This window comes from Panthera pardus, unplaced genomic scaffold (genome assembly GCF_024362965.1).
Source record: "Panthera pardus isolate Hobbes unplaced genomic scaffold, ASM2436296v1 HiC_scaffold_1, whole genome shotgun sequence".
Taxonomy (NCBI): Eukaryota; Metazoa; Chordata; class Mammalia; order Carnivora; family Felidae; genus Panthera; species Panthera pardus.
The window spans coordinates 77,177,031-77,193,077 of NW_026526654.1; the positions used below are offsets into that span (position 1 = coordinate 77,177,031).

At 33.3% G+C, this 16,047-nt stretch overlaps 1 protein-coding gene across 9 annotated transcripts in view; it reads right to left on the reverse strand.

Annotated features, from left to right (window-relative positions):
* Window positions 1-16,047, reverse strand: part of NBEA (neurobeachin) — a 678,493-nt gene that overhangs the window by 515,660 nt on the left and 146,786 nt on the right. For 8 of the 9 annotated variants that reach the window (XM_053900309.1, XM_053900303.1, XM_053900292.1 and 5 more), the window contains exon 11: window positions 8,539-8,647. In XM_053900309.1, coding sequence (XP_053756284.1) covers window positions 8,539-8,647 — 109 coding nt within the window. Of the gene's footprint in view, window positions 1-8,538; window positions 8,648-10,844; window positions 10,951-16,047 lie in introns of all 9 variants that reach the window. The other variant, XM_053900318.1, reaches the window with a different exon arrangement.

Genomic DNA, 16,047 nt, shown 5'->3' on the forward strand with positions numbered 1-16,047 from the left:
TTTGAAGTATAATATGGATAGCAATTATTTTTTATTACTAGGCTTTTATTACTAGGTGTTTGACAAAACACCAGTGGTGAGTAGATAAGCAATGGTCCTAACAAAGGCTGGGAGAAAAACTTTACTTGAAATTTTTTTAAAAAGATGGAAAAATGATCGTAACAAGTAGCTGAATTGTTAAAGAGTGGGAAGTGGAAGACACAAACAAATAAGTCTTTAAGGAAAAAGAAAAATCAAAGTTTGGGCAGTCATTTTAAAGGAACTTTAATGAGAAGAATGCAATGTTTTTAAAATTTTTAACCACTTTATTCATGGGTAGGGAAAAAAATTAAAACAAGAGATCAATGGTTATATAAAGCTTTAGCCAGCCCCCTCACTAGCTATAATTTCAGATAGCTTATCTTATAGACTATAATTTTATTCAGTAATGATGATTTCAAGAACATTATCTGATAAATCCTATTTTTACACTTAAAATTCTGAAATAGAACAGTCAGATCCTGTTCCTAGATAAACATTTTCAGAGATCAGATTTTATTCTATAAAACTGTCATGTGTTTGCAAAGAACAATAAGGCAATATAAAATCAGACTGGCCATTATGCACGTATTCATTTGAGGAAGTAATTCATAATTTGGAAACAAGTTTTCAACTTGCTCTGTGTTACAAAAAGATACCCTAGAAGCATCACATGAGGCATTCCTTCCACATTACTAAAAAAAAAAAAGTATCAGTTTTTTCATAGCAATTAAGCTCTTGGGTAGTAATTTTTATTCTAACATTTATCTTTAGGAAATATCTTCCTAAAACTGTGTTTTGTTTTGTTTTGTTTTTTATTGGCCTACTCAAAATCCCACCAGGCAGAAAATGAAAGTTCCTTCAGTAGCATGTTACCTTTACCATAAGTAGTACTTATTCCTCCTGCCTTGCATTACTATTAATTATTCACATGTCTTTCTTTCCTGTTATAAAAGAGAATACTATGTTATTCATCTTTTTTTTGTGTCTGGTGCCTGCCATAATTCCTCAGCAGAAGAGAATAAGAAAAGACAAAACACAGATTAGGAGAAAAGAAGATATCCAACTCTGCTTTAATGAGTTTCGTTTGAATGATTGCTTTGAAATATTCTTTATTTTGATATTTGCTGTCATTTTCTCAAGTAAAGCTGTTTAAAAAGAGAGTTATACTTGGATAATTTATAGTTATAAATCTGTAAACTGTATGCTCTAAAATTTAAACTATGTAACAGTACTTTTGTGTGGTGACTGAACACATAACTTATAAAATGAACTATATGAACTGTGATAGAAGATATTGGAAATAGAACTTGAGAAGCTAGGGGAAAAAGTTAGATGATAACATTTCACTCCATAAGTAACTAAATCAAATAGAGGCAATAGATGTTAAAGCGAGAAGTTGCTATTCAGTAAGAAGAGGTCTTTCCCACATTTAGAGCGGCCCACCATGGAATGGATTACCAGAAATGTTCATTTAAAATTTTTTTTAATGTTTATTCATTTTTGAGAGAGACAGAGAGACTTAGCACGAGTGGGGGAAGGGGCAGAGAGAGAGGGAAACACAGAATCCAAAGCAGGCTCCAGGCTCTGAGCTGTCAGCACAGAGCCCGACATGGGATCTGTGAGATCATGACCTGAGCCAAAGTCGAACGCTTAACTGACTGAGTCACCTGTACGCCCCAGAAATGCTCATTTTTGTTGCAGAAACCACTCTACACATACAGAATATATACTATATTATTAAGGAAATTGTGGAAAATTATTTTAATTACTACAGGTACATCATAAAGTAGTTGATCCTCAACATCCATCTCACTCCTTTTAGGACACCAAGATTGAGCTCCAAATAGCTTAATCCAATATGAGTCATTTATGTGTTGTTGTTGTTGCTGTTGTTTGGGGGAGACAGGTAGAAAGCAATTAGTTCAGAGAACCAGCATCAAAATTTTCATGGCAACAAATGATTCAAAGTAGGTCAAGACCTAAGCTGACTATCAAATTAGAGAGACGGATGTCCTTCAGTATCTGGCAGAAGGAGCTCTTCTGCCTACCCCCAATCTGGATGTGAAGGCCTATAGCACTAAGTCTACCCAGAAACCTTCTTTTTACCACAAAGGACAGCAGCTATATCATCAAATAAAATCATCAGTGACTTGGCAGAGCAGACATACAGAAAAAACCTAGGTCCTTAATGACATAATGGAGCCTCAGACAACCAAACCCTAAAGCCCAACCTAATGGATATATTGGATATAGGTTTTACTGGCTGTGCTGATCTATTCCCCAACCTTCCCCATCCTATTTTATGCTCCAGAGGCTCCCATGCCTGTTGGCTTCCTGTTGGGTTTGACTAGTTAGAGACACCAGCAGGAAACTAGAGGCCAGGAGGAAAATGAAGTTGGGGTATTTATTCTACTAGCTTCACCCCTTCAGGCCAATACACCACATTCTTTTACTTAAGACCACACTCCAGTTGTGTATGATTTCTTCCAGAACTACAAAACTTTCTCTTTGAGTTATAGTAAACAATCCTCTCATCTCTTCAAACCTTGCTGATTTCCCTTAACAAGGGAACTTAAGGCCGATGCAGGGCTTGAACTCACGAACCATGAGATCATGACAGGAGCCGAAGTCGGACGTTTACCTGACTGAGCCACCCAGGCGCCCCACTAAGTTACACCTTCTAAGACAAGGACATAAAGCTAAGTGATAGTTAACTATTAGCTTGTTATTAGTTGATGATAAAATAAAAATGGAACTTTAAAAAAGTAACTAAATAAAAATAAAAATGTAAACTTTATTATCTATACTATTCACCCAGGAACTGATGTTTAAAATAAAGCAGTATGAATATTCATCTGTAAAGGTGAAAAACATTCTTTTAGGTACTCAAACAAGTATGAAAGTGCTTTTCATTTATTCAATTTAATCCAACAACTATTTATTGAGGCAGGCACTCTTTTAGGTCCTGAAGACACAACAATAAGGTGAGAACAAAAAAGATACAGTCCCTGCTTTCATCCAGCTGATGCTTATATTCTAGTGAAAAGAGGCAGAAAATAAACAAGTAAAAAACGTCCGAATTGTGCTCTCAAAAATCAGTAGAGAGATAGTGATGACTATGGAAGGGCTACTATTCTATTTAAAGGGATGAGTGAAGACTTCTCTGATAAGATGTCATAAGTAAAATCATAAAAGAAGTGTAGAATCAAGACATGTGGACATCTACAAAATGAGTGATGAAAGCAACGTGAAAAGAAAATGCAGAAGTCTTGACATGGATTCATGCTTGCCATTTTAGCTTTTAAGGGAAAGGCAAAAAGGCTTTTTCATGGCCAGTGCGTCTATAACAGAGAAAGCATGAAGGGGTATAATGAGATGATGTCAAAGGTAAGAGAATTGTGAATTTACTTTGAGAAGGACGAAGTAGTAAAGTATGGCATATTTTAGGAAGATTAGTCTGACTGCAAGAAAAATAGACTGTGGATAACCAATGGTGATCGACGGTGATTGAAACAGGATGGTATCAATGTGATACAGAAAGGACTAGGATCGTAAGTAGGAAGAAGTCATTCATTCTGGATATGTTTTAATACCAAGACAAGATAATTTGGATAGAATATGGATTTATTGTGTGAATAGAGTCAAAAAGTATTAACATTTTTGGTCTGAACTACTGGGTGAATGGCAATGCTATTAACTAAAATAGAGAAAACTGAAGGATGAAAGATGTGAAAGGAAAATCAGTCCTTAAAATTGAGAAAGAGGAGGCGTGAGTAGGAGAGAATAAAATAGGGGACCAAGGAGGTAGGAAGAAAACAAAGAAAGGATGCTGTTACAAAATACAATTGAAGAAAGCATTTCAAGGAAAGAATGTTAAACTGAAATGTTAACAGACCAAATAAGATGAAAACTGAAAACCTTAAGATGTAACAATATGAAGACTACTGGTGACACTGACATGAGCCATTTGAAGGATAAAAGCCTGGGGGCGCCTGGGTGGCTCAGTTGGTTAAGTGGCCGACTTAGGCTCAGGTCATGATCTCGTGGTCTGTGAGTTTGAGCCCCGCGTCAGGCTCTGTGCTGACAGCTCAGAGCCTGGAGCCTGTTTCAGATTCTGTGTCTCCCTCTCTCTGACCCTCCCCCGTTCATGCTCTGTCTCCCTCTGTCTCAAAAATAAATAAACGTATAAATAAATAAATAGATAAATAAATAAATAAATAAATAAATAAATAAATAAAAAAGCCTGATTGGGATAGGAATGGATCTAAGACTAAATAGGATTCCAGGAATATAAAGATGGTTTAACATTTGAAAAGTAATTAATATAATTCACTAAGAAAAAATTGAAGAAACATCTTAATTTTCTCAAATAATGCAGAAAAACATTTGGTAAAATTCACCTGTTTATGATAAGGAAAACTTCTCAGCAAACTTGTAGTGGACAGTTTCTTAATTTGATTTAAAAATCGACTAGGGGTACCCAGGTGGCTTAGCCAGTTAAGCATCCGACTCTTAATTTCAGCTCAGGTCATGATCTCACGGTTCAGGAGATCAAACTGTCAGTGTGGAACCTACTTGGGATTCTCTCTCCCTCTCACTCTGCTCCTTTCTCACTTGCATGTGTTCTTTCCCTTTCTCTCAAAATAAATAAACATTCTTTAAAAAATAAATAAAAATCTACTGAAAGTAATCTACAGCATATACCACACTTAGTGGCTAATTATTGAAAGCTTTGCAAATGAGCTCTGGAATAAGATAGGGATGCTCACTATTACAACTTCTGTTTGGCACTATACTGTAAGTCTTAGTACAATATCAAGGGGAAAAACACAAAAAGAGTAAGTATTAGGAAGATATAAAATTTTCTACAAGTAAATGTTTCTGAAAAATTGACAAACTACGAGAATTAGAAGAGTAGCAAGACGTATATAAAAGGTCAACATGGGGGCGCCTGGGTGGCTCAGTCGGTTGAGCGGCCGACTTCGGCTCAGGTCATGATCTCACGGTCCGTGAGTTCAAGCCCCACGTCAGGCTCTGTGCTGACAGCTCGGAGCCTGGAGCCTGTTTCGGATTCTGTGTCTCCCTCTCTCTGACCCTCCCCCGTTCATGCTCTGTCTCTCTCTGTCTCAAAAATAAATAAACGTTAAAAAAATTTTTTTTTAAAAATAAAAGGTCAACATGAACACCAATTATATTTCTATATATCAGTGATAAAAAAAAAACTTACATTTGAAAAACCTCAAGAATCTAGGAATAAATTTAGCAAAAAGACAATGTTTTCTACCACAATTCTACCAGAGTCCTAAGTAAACAGAAGCATGCACCAAATGTATGAATTGGAAGGTTTAATATAACACAATGAAACACAATGAAAATCCTAGCATTTTTCTGGTGGAAATTAACAAACTGATATAGATGTTAATGCAAATACCCTTGAATAGCCAAAACAATCTTGAAGATTCTTTCCAAAATGGGATAATCATAAAAGAAAATGAAACAGTGACCTATATTAAAATTAAGGACATTTATTCATCAAAAAATATCAAGAGAGGGGGCGCCTGGGTGGCTGAGTCGGTTAAGCGTCCGACTTTGGCTCAGGTCATGATCTTGCGGTTTTTGAGTTCAAGCCCCGCTTCGGGCTCTGTGCTGACAGCTCAGAGCCTGGAGCCTGCTTCCGATTCTGTGTCTCCCTCTTTCTCTGCCCCTTCCCTGTTCATACTCTGTCTCTTAATAATAAATAAACGTTAAAAAAAATTAAAACAAAAATATCAAGAGAGTGAAAAAGCAGGCTACAGAGGAAGTGATATTTCAGAATGCATCTCCAACAAAGGTCTCAAATACAGGATATAAACAGAATTTCCACAAATCAGTAAAAAAATGATAGACAATTCATATGAAAAAGGGTAAACACTTCGAACAGGTATTTAATAAGAGTGGATAACTAAAAGACAGTAAGTGTACAAAAATGCTCAATTTAATTTGTCATCAGGGGAATGCAAATTAAAACATAATGTGATCTACAGAATGTAAGACTATCTTTGCAAGTCACATATCTAATGAAGATTAGTGTACAGAATAATAAAAAAAATTGCTACAATTCAATAATGAAAATACCATATTTTTTTTAATGGGCAAAGTTCTAAATAGACATTTCCCTAAGGAAAACATACGAATAGCCAATAAGCACATGAAAAGATACTCAACATGATTAGACAACACAGAAATGCAAATAAAAAATGACATGCCATTTCACACTCACTAGGATAGCTAGAATAAAAAAGACAATTAACAAATGTTGGCAAGGATGTGAAAAACTGGAAACCGCACATACTGTGGATGAAATGAAATTTTCCACTTTGGAAAACAGGCTGGCAGTTTCTCAAGTGGTTACACACAGAATTATGATAGTATCCATCAAATCAATTCATAGGTAAGTATCTACGTAAGAGAAATAAAAACATATGTCCACACAAAAACTTGTACATGAAAGTTCATAGCAGCATTAGTCATAACATCCAAAAGATGGAAAAAACACAAAAGTCTATTGACATCTGAATAGATAGATAAATGTGTTGTATGCATACAATGGAATATTATTCAGCCAAAAAAGAAATGAAGTACTGATATATGCTACAACATGGATGAAATCTTGTACACATGACAATAAGTGAAATAAACAGGATACAAAAAGACCAACACTGTACGATTCCACTTACATGGAACATCTAGAATACACAAAATCATAGAAATAAGAGGTAAATTACAGGTTGCCTAGGAGTGGGGATCTTGGAGGGAAATTGGGGAAATTGGCAAAGGACATGAATAAGTACTCCATCAGTGAGAAAAAGTGGATGTGCAATAAATATATATGAAAATATGTCATATCTTCTTCAAAATTTCAAAAAATGCAAATTAAAACCATAATGAGATAATATTTTCTACCTAAGCTGACAATATAATTTTAAGGTTATTAATTCTGAAAAGGAGGAAGAACTGAATATGTCTTTTATTTTGATTTAAAGTTTTCTCACTGAATTTCTAATTTTTAAATTTTTTTTAAGATCTACTTTTAAGGAATCTCTATACCCAGCATGAAGTTTGAACCCAGAACCCCCAGATCAAGAATTATGCTTCACCAACTGAGCCAGCCAGGTGCTCCAATGAATTTCTAATTTTAAGCTAAGTGTTATGTGTAAGAAAAAAAATGCTCACTTTAGAATTATTTTGATAACCTCACAGCAGATGGATGAAAAATATATTCAAGGGATAGATCCTGGTAGTGATCTTGTCTGTACATAGCAATGGCACATTACATTCATAATATCTAATTTGCATAAGATATAATTTAATATAAGTCTTCTAAAAAATTCTTAATAATCTAGATGTAAAAAATAGTTTTCCATGAAACCAAACACCTCAATGAAAATCTTAATGTTTCTGAAAAAATTATTTCATTAAAGAAATGCTACAAATGATCAATCTACTTAATAACCTACTACTTCACCAATCATCAATCCTTCAAGAAAGAATATTTGTTTTAAAACAAAGACAAGTTACAAGAATTTCAAAGGTAGAACAATCTGAGTTGAAAAAACTATTTCCAAAAGTCTTCTCAATTTTATTTCCAAATGGAAAAATAAGTTTATCCCTCTTATTCAAGGCCTCACCTCTTTATTTCTCAAATAGTTCCATTTTCAGAGCAACTGAATGCTAAAGAGTTAAATGATAAAAATAGGTTTGAGAGAGCTAATGAGGGTGGCAGGTATTTCCTTAGGCAAAAAAAAAAAAAAAAGAAAAAGTCAATACGCCATCACTTTTATTCATGACTTCCCATGTTAATTTTTAAAAGAAACTGCATGATACAACTGAACTCTTATGAGCCCATAATAGAAATCCAGCATTCATTACCAGAATAGTACAACTGTGACTAAAGCAAAGGTCATAAGAAAACCAAGACATAAATGACACAAAATGGGAAATATTAAACCCATCTAACTTGTATTGTTTATATTATGTAGTGATTACAGAAAAGCCACCTTAAATATTCAGATATATTAAAAGCAGAGACAAATCACAAACTATTTTTGCTTATTACAAAACAAAGATTTTTTTTACCTTATATAATTGGAAAATAAAGCAAAACCAAGAAATCCATTTAAAATTAAATTGATAAAGCTTCTAAGAAACTTAGTTTGAATGTAAGGATAGTAAAGAAACAACTAGAAAAAAGAGTTAAGGGGAAAAACTTGTAACTTTGACTAAAGGTAGAGGAAAAAAATTTTCTTTAGTTTCTATCTTCACTCAAAATCCCTTAATTATATAGATTTCTAGCATCCAATTTAGTTCAATGTCTATACTTAAGTCCAAATGCAAAATATAAAAGTAAACATTTGTGAATTAGCTAACAACACTGAACAGTTAATGAAAAGAGAAACTATAGAAAAAAATATAATTCAGGATTGTCAGTTGTTCAGCTGTATATACTACACAATAAAACCATCAACACACACCACTTACCTTTTCAAGTAAGTAGCCAATGACTAAAAAGCCTTTTCCACCCAGCATCTGTTCTTGCATGGCTACTGAACTTTTAAGTAGTTCAACCAGGAATGCCAAAAGAGTAGCACTGCATGTAAAGTACAGATAATTACATTATGTAATCATCAAATGTTGATTATAAACATATGACAAAAGGTAACAAGCATATTCAATTCTAATCTCTACTTTGCTGACAATGATTATTACACCTTATGCTGTACAAGAATATATTTTTCTCACAAGCGTGAGGAAACTTGTTTCATCTCTTTAAAATTAAATATAAATCAAAACATAGCTGCATAGTTTTTTTATATTCCAAAGCCAAACACCGAAGTTCATCTATACATATGTATATTATCTGCTTCAAGTAAATCTACCATAAGAAACATACCCACAAATACATCAGTTCTCCATAATAAAGACTTTATCATAATATTGTTTTAAAGAACATGTTATCACAGAGAATTTTAAATGTGTATGCAATATTACTTTTGAGAACACACCTAATTTTTAAAGTAAACTTTTCATTTAGACCTATTTTTTAAAAATAACTTCTAATTTTTTAGAAAATATCCAGAGAAATATGCAAGATGTTTTTTATGTTCATATATGCCTTCAGGAAAGCTCATGAGAGCAGAAAACAAATGATCTGTATAGTATTGAAATGAAAGTGGCAGTTAATTATACAATGTATACACAAACACATAAAAGCACACAAAGAGAAGTGCCAGACAAAGATAAAGCACTTGTTATGTCTGTTGAATGAAGGAAGAAACAAAACAAATAAATAAATAAATGATTGCACTGAATTAAGCTTTGATAATATATTATTTCACCAACTTACACACTGAACAATTTTCAACTAGCAGCATTAATACATGATGGCAATCCTAATTAAGAAAATATATATTCCTTCATTGTATATGCTTCCTGCAGTTTATAACAATAAATGACAACAAGCCAAACTTCATCAGCAATTAAAATTCCTATTTACAATGCTATATAAGGTACCCTAATTTGCCTATTTATATTCATAAGAAAGAGTAAGACCACAAATTAATAAATATATTTTAAATTCACAAGCACTCATTCCTACAAGGAATTAAGAAAATCTGTTAATGAGGAAAACTTGAAAATAACTAAGGTCCAAAAGGAATCTAAAGTGATTCCATTCTCTCAACTTATGCTAACTCTTCTGGTTTCAATAGTATTGACAACACATTTCTCTGAAAATGTGGATATTCTTGTTCAATTCAGAAATATTCTCATTAAAAGAATCAATTGCATATTATCATTATTATTATAAAGACTGTAGTTTAATGGATTATATGACATCAGCTAGAAAAAATATAGTGTAACTGGAAATAAGGTACTCATTACAGGAAATTAAAATTCAAACACATTAATTGGCCCTAATTCTTTTAACCACACAAAAAAAGTAAACTAGTATTACAAGTCAACATAATTCTTTCACTTTGACCTAAAGTTAGACATTTGCAAGAAAAACACAACCACCAAAGAATCTCTTGGAATTTTTTCTAATGTTTCTGTAAAGAAAAACAGCTATTAAGCAATCTAGTCCATTTTGAATGAATTGTATGAATAATAAAAGCCACTTCACAAATAACTGCATAGTACCACTGCACAAAAATACTTCTGCCTAAATGGTTGAGAAGAATAAAGAAATCAGTGCATAGAGATCACACAATTTCCTAATCTTTTCATGGAATTCTTGTCTACGCCTGAGTTAGGGACTTAAGGAGAAAGATGACTAACATTCCTAATCATCAGCACTGCCAAAAAGAGAGACTGGAAATGTCTATGGTCCCTATGGTCCATGAAAAAAATGCAAAATAAATCACTCTCCTATGTAAAACTATATAAAATTACAACAATGCCATGGATTTTCTTACTCTTTTTATGTCAGAAGGACTACTCTTTCTCAAACATCTGATGAATAAATGCAGACTTCTAATCACAGTGGAATTCCATTACAAAATCAGAAATATTAATTTTATTCCAAAAATCTTAACACGTATCTATGCTACCCATATAAAGTTAATTTCACTTCAGTTTTAAGTATGACAACAATTGAAAAGTCAAATGCATTCACTAACAAAAGTATTGTAAATTTTTACCTAAAACTGAATGCAATAGCAATACTACATCTTTTCAAAAAAAAAAAAAAATCTTTAAAATAGGTATATTTGACATGGTGGATGTAATAGTAAATAGATGGCCATCTTCGAAGAGGTACATTTTCAAACATAATTTAACAAACTTACCAGTAACTAAAATGCATCGGATTGCTGCAGGGCTCACAATAAACTTGCAAAATTCTGTGTACTGCCATACAAAATTTCTCTCCATTCTTGCCTATTTCCAACTCCCCTAGATACAAAGGCAAATATAAAGGATACTTCAGCCCATTCCTATATCTCCTACATACCACTTCCTGTCTAGACATATCAGTTCATCTGTAGAGGATCTAAGTATATAGGATAACCAAAAAGCAAGTATCTGTGTCAGCCAAAACTAGTATACACAACATAGAAGTTTCTCTTGAAAAGTATAGCAATAGCCAAAAATGGATTTCCATAGGAATATTTTACTTAATAGACAGAAAGTGTTCGTTTATATCTTAAAGTAAAATTGCTAAACTTTTCAACAGATAGTAGTACTATAACATATCATGTTCTTTTAAGTAGCAATTCTACTTTAGGAAGAGTTAAGGGTGTTTAATAATCCTGCCTCCTTTTAAGGAAAATGACACTAATAATCTATAGGGTTATTCTTAAAAATAATTAACACCTTCCAGTTCTTAATAAGTTTCCAATAAATTAGAAAATAATATTTATTTCAAGTAACATGCTTATAAAGGGCTAGACCTTATGAAAATGAAGAAAATAGTATAATAATACCACTATGACAGCATATTTATTATCTCTCTAGAGCTTTCTGGTCCATATTATTAAGGAATACCACAGTCTTGGCCCACAAATACCTGAGAATATTTAATAACTGTGTATGAACATGACTAATTTCTGTTACTAATGATAAATATGTACTATATTTAGGTTCCATTAAAATTTATATAAATATAGATTTTGACTTGATTTTAATATAACTTTATCCATTTCAATTTGTCCATTATTTATCTTTTAAAGTAATTAATGTAGGCAATTTATAATCCTAAAAGTTTTATTATCTTTGAGGTTTTTGATTATTTCAAGATATACTGTATCGTTAAGACAGACCTAATGTATAACTGAAATGACTGAGATTGAATATGAAACCTCAGTTCAAAGGCAGTTCTTAGGACACAGAAACTGTCTTTTCAATCTGTTTTGTACTGAAACAAGCAAAGTACCTCAGCTACATGAACTGTTTAAATATATTAAGAAGAATGGAATTCATAATGTAAAAAATTAAAGATTCCCTGGGATCCAACACATCCTCCCCTTTTAAAAGGATGTTTTTAATATCTTAAGAAACACTACAGACAAAGTAATTGCCAGAATAAATTTAGAAGGAGATTACATTCCATTAAGATTAAGGTACCAGTAAGGGGAGAAAACCTTTTGACTTTTTCATAAGGTTTCGTCTTTTTTGTAGCCAAATTTGGTATTGAGATACACTGAAATCTTGCAAACAATGATTAAAATTATATAAACTATCTAATACCACTGTTTCTATGCTATATCTCTGACTAGAAAACTCTTCTGAGGTAAGAGTGATCAGAGCTGGAACAAAACTGTAAAAGAAAGAAACTCAAGTCCATACCCAAGATAATTTCTCACTCAACACAATTAATTTCAGTGACACCCATACACAAAAAAATCTCACAAAAGTTGGAGGAGTTAAATTTCTTCACAGTTCACAACTGGAAAGGTCTAAACCAAACTTTCTAATTCCATATCCATTTGACAGTCACGTTTAAGACAATGTGTTCCTAAAGATGTGGTCTTAAAAGAACACTGCCTACCTGCCTATATAGGCGATAAACCTGATACAGAAAACTGTCACATTCATCAATTCAGACATCAAGTGGAGATACATGCTGAAATAAGTGAAATACATTTATCTGCAGAGTCAAATAAGGAAAACAGTGAAATGCAGCACAGGAAAATGTAAGGACAGATGGAATATACTGGTAGCACAGGAAATCACTGAGCCTGCCTACAGCCATGAAATCTCTCAGTAATTTCCACCTTTTCTTTCAGCCTGATAAGGAGACAGGCAGCCTCATAAACTGAATTGGCTACCCCTGTCATGGCTATTTGAGAGTATTCTTTAAAGGTCCTATTTTATCTTTTTATTTTATTTTTATTATTTTTAATTTTATTTTAAGTTTATTTATTTATTTATTTATTTATTTATTTATTTATTTATTTATTTTGAGAGAGAGAGAAAGAGAGAGAACACACATGCACACAAGCGGAGGAGAGGCAGAGAGAGAGAGAGAGAGAGAGAGAGAGAGAGAGAGAGAGAGAATGAATCCTAAGCAAGCCCCACACAGTCAGCGTGGAGCTCGACATGGAGCCTGAACTCAGCAACGATGAGATCACGACCTGAGCTGAAACCTAGAGTCAGACACTTAACTGACTGAGCCACCCAGGGGCCCCTAAAGGTCCTATTTTAAAGTTCATCAGGGAATCACACATTTTTGCCTTCCTTTGGTAACAGATTTTGATTTTATGTTTCATCAACCTATTTTATTTCTGAAAAATGTTATAGCCAAAAAGTCAAAGTTCATAAAATTGTGATTGACATGTCTCAAAATCTGTCTTCTATAGGAAACAAAATTTTAACATGTTTAATTCTAAAGGAACTAATTCTAAGCCTCTTATGACATAGTTATATGTTCATATATAGTACCTACCAGTATTTACATAGTTTGAGAACAAAACAGCCTTTGACCAGCTCCACTCATAACTCCATAAACAGCCAATAGATATTTACTACAAAGGGTCTCAAAGCCTACTAATTTAATCCCAATTGAAAAATGACCACTTACAATACTTTAAACATCCTTGTCCCTTTATGAAAATTTAGTAGACAAGTTACAAGTGGCAGTTACTAGTAACCATGTACAATCCATGGATACATGAATACTTTAGAAATTTAATGTTGTATCTTCCTAACCTAAGAAGTTGAAAATTTCAAAAATAGGGGCGCCTGGGTGGCTCAGTCAGTTAAGCAGCCGACTTCGGCTCAGGTCATGATCTTGCGGTCCATGAGTTTGAGCCCCGCGTCGGGCTCTGTGCTGACAGCTCAGAGCCTGGAGCCTGTTTCAGATTCTGTGTCTCCCTCTCTCTGACCCTCCCCCGTTCATGCTCTGTCTCTCTCTGTCTCAAAAATAAATAAACATTAAAAAAAATTTTTTTTAAATAAATAAATAAAATAGAGACATAATGACACATGTGTGATGCCCTTCAAGATCAAAAAATATGTCATAGCAGGGGAACCAAATAGCCAATCCTTTATCCTGGTGCCAAGGCCCAGTCTGTTTAACAGAAGCAGGATTAAAAATATACCCTGGAAGTGCTAAAATTGTCAAATAAAGAAAATAAGTAATAAAACAGCTAACGTGGGGGTGCCTGGCTGCCTCAGTTGGTTGAGCATCACACTCTTGATTTTGGCTCAGGTCATGATCCCAGGGTCTTGGGATCAAGTCCCACATCAGGCTCCACACTGGGCACAGAGCTTGCTTCAGATTCTCCCTCTCTCCATCTGTCCCTCTCCCCTGCTCGTGCTCTCTCTCCGTCTCTCTCTCTCTCTCTTATAAAAACAAAAACAAAAAAACAGCTGACTACACAGAAAGCTGAAATAATTATTTGATACTTAGGCTTTACAAATGCCCAGGAATTTTCTGGTGTTTTAAAATTATTATTTAAATGATCAGGCAATAAACTGACTTCTTACTTCTTTTTTTCTTCAGTGTGTGTACAATTCTGAAAATTTATACATGTAGATTTTGATAATCCTACCAGAATCAAGATACAGACCGGTTCCATCACACCAAAAGCCCTCATATATTCTATCTCTTTAGAGCTTTACAAATCACATTCTTCCAACTCCCATAATCTTGAGTAACTACTCATCGCTTATCCATCACTACAGTTTTGACATTTCAAGAATGTCATATAAATTGAATCATATAGCATGGAATCTTCTGAATTTGTCCTTTTTGACCTCAACATATTGTCTTGGATACTCATCCAAGTAGTTGCATATATCAAGAGTTTATTGCTTTTCCTTGGTAAAAGAGTATTCCATTGTATGAATGGATTACCACAATTTGTGTACATTTGAGTTATATCTAGTTAACAATAATTACAAACAGGACTACTATAAGCATTCACACAAAGGCTTCTGTGAAACACAGCTTTCATTCATTTCTCATAAATATAAACCTATAGGAGTAGAGGAGCTGAATTACAAGGTAAATGTGTATGTTTACCTTTGTAATAAACTGCCAAGTTGCCAGAGTGGCTGTACCACTTGGAAATTCACCAGTAATATATTCCAGTTGTTTTTCATCCTTGCCAGCACTTGGCACCATGAGTATTTTTTACTTCGGCCATCTTACTAAGTGTGTAGTTGTACCTTCTACTATTTGTATTATACATTAATTACCCTGTTGATTAATGATGCTGAACATCTTTTCATGTGCTATTTTGACATCCTTATATCTTCTTTGGTTAAGTGTCTGTTCAACTTTTTGCCCATTTTTTTTATTGAATTTTATGTTTTCTTACTATTAAACTTTTAGGGACTTCTTTATATATTCTTGATGATTATAATCCTTTGTCAAATAAAGTATTTTCTACTCTTTTCCTCCAGGCTGTAATGTGTCTTTTCATTGCATCTTTTGCTAACTAAAGGATTTTAACTTTGATAAAGTCAAAGTCAAATTTATCAATTTTTGTCTTTTATGTATCATGCTTTTGTGGTCATGTCTAAAATGACTTTGCCTAGCCTAGATCACAAAAATTATCTCCTATATTTTCTTCTAAAAGTTCTATAGTTTTATATTTTACAGTTAGAGTTAATGTTGAGTTTATGTTTTTTAAGTGTGAGGATTAGTTCAATGGCCATTTTTGACATACAACTATCTTTCCTCCCCTAGATTCACTTTGCACCTTTGCCACAAATCAATTGTCCTTATTTGGGAGACTATTTCTGGACTCTATTCTGTTCTGGTGATAGTGTCTATTGCCTTGCTAATATCATACTACATTCATTATTATAGCTTTATAGTAAGTCTTGAAGGCAGGCAAGTATGATTCCTTCAACTACATTCTTTTTCAAAATCATTTTAGCTAGTCTAGTTATTTTATCTTTTGATATAAATTTTAGCATCATCTTGCATATATCAACAAACAAATCTAGCTAGGACATTAACTGGTATTGTGTTAAATCTATTGATCAATTCAATGACATCCTTACTATGTTGAGTTCCCTATACATGAACACAATAAATCT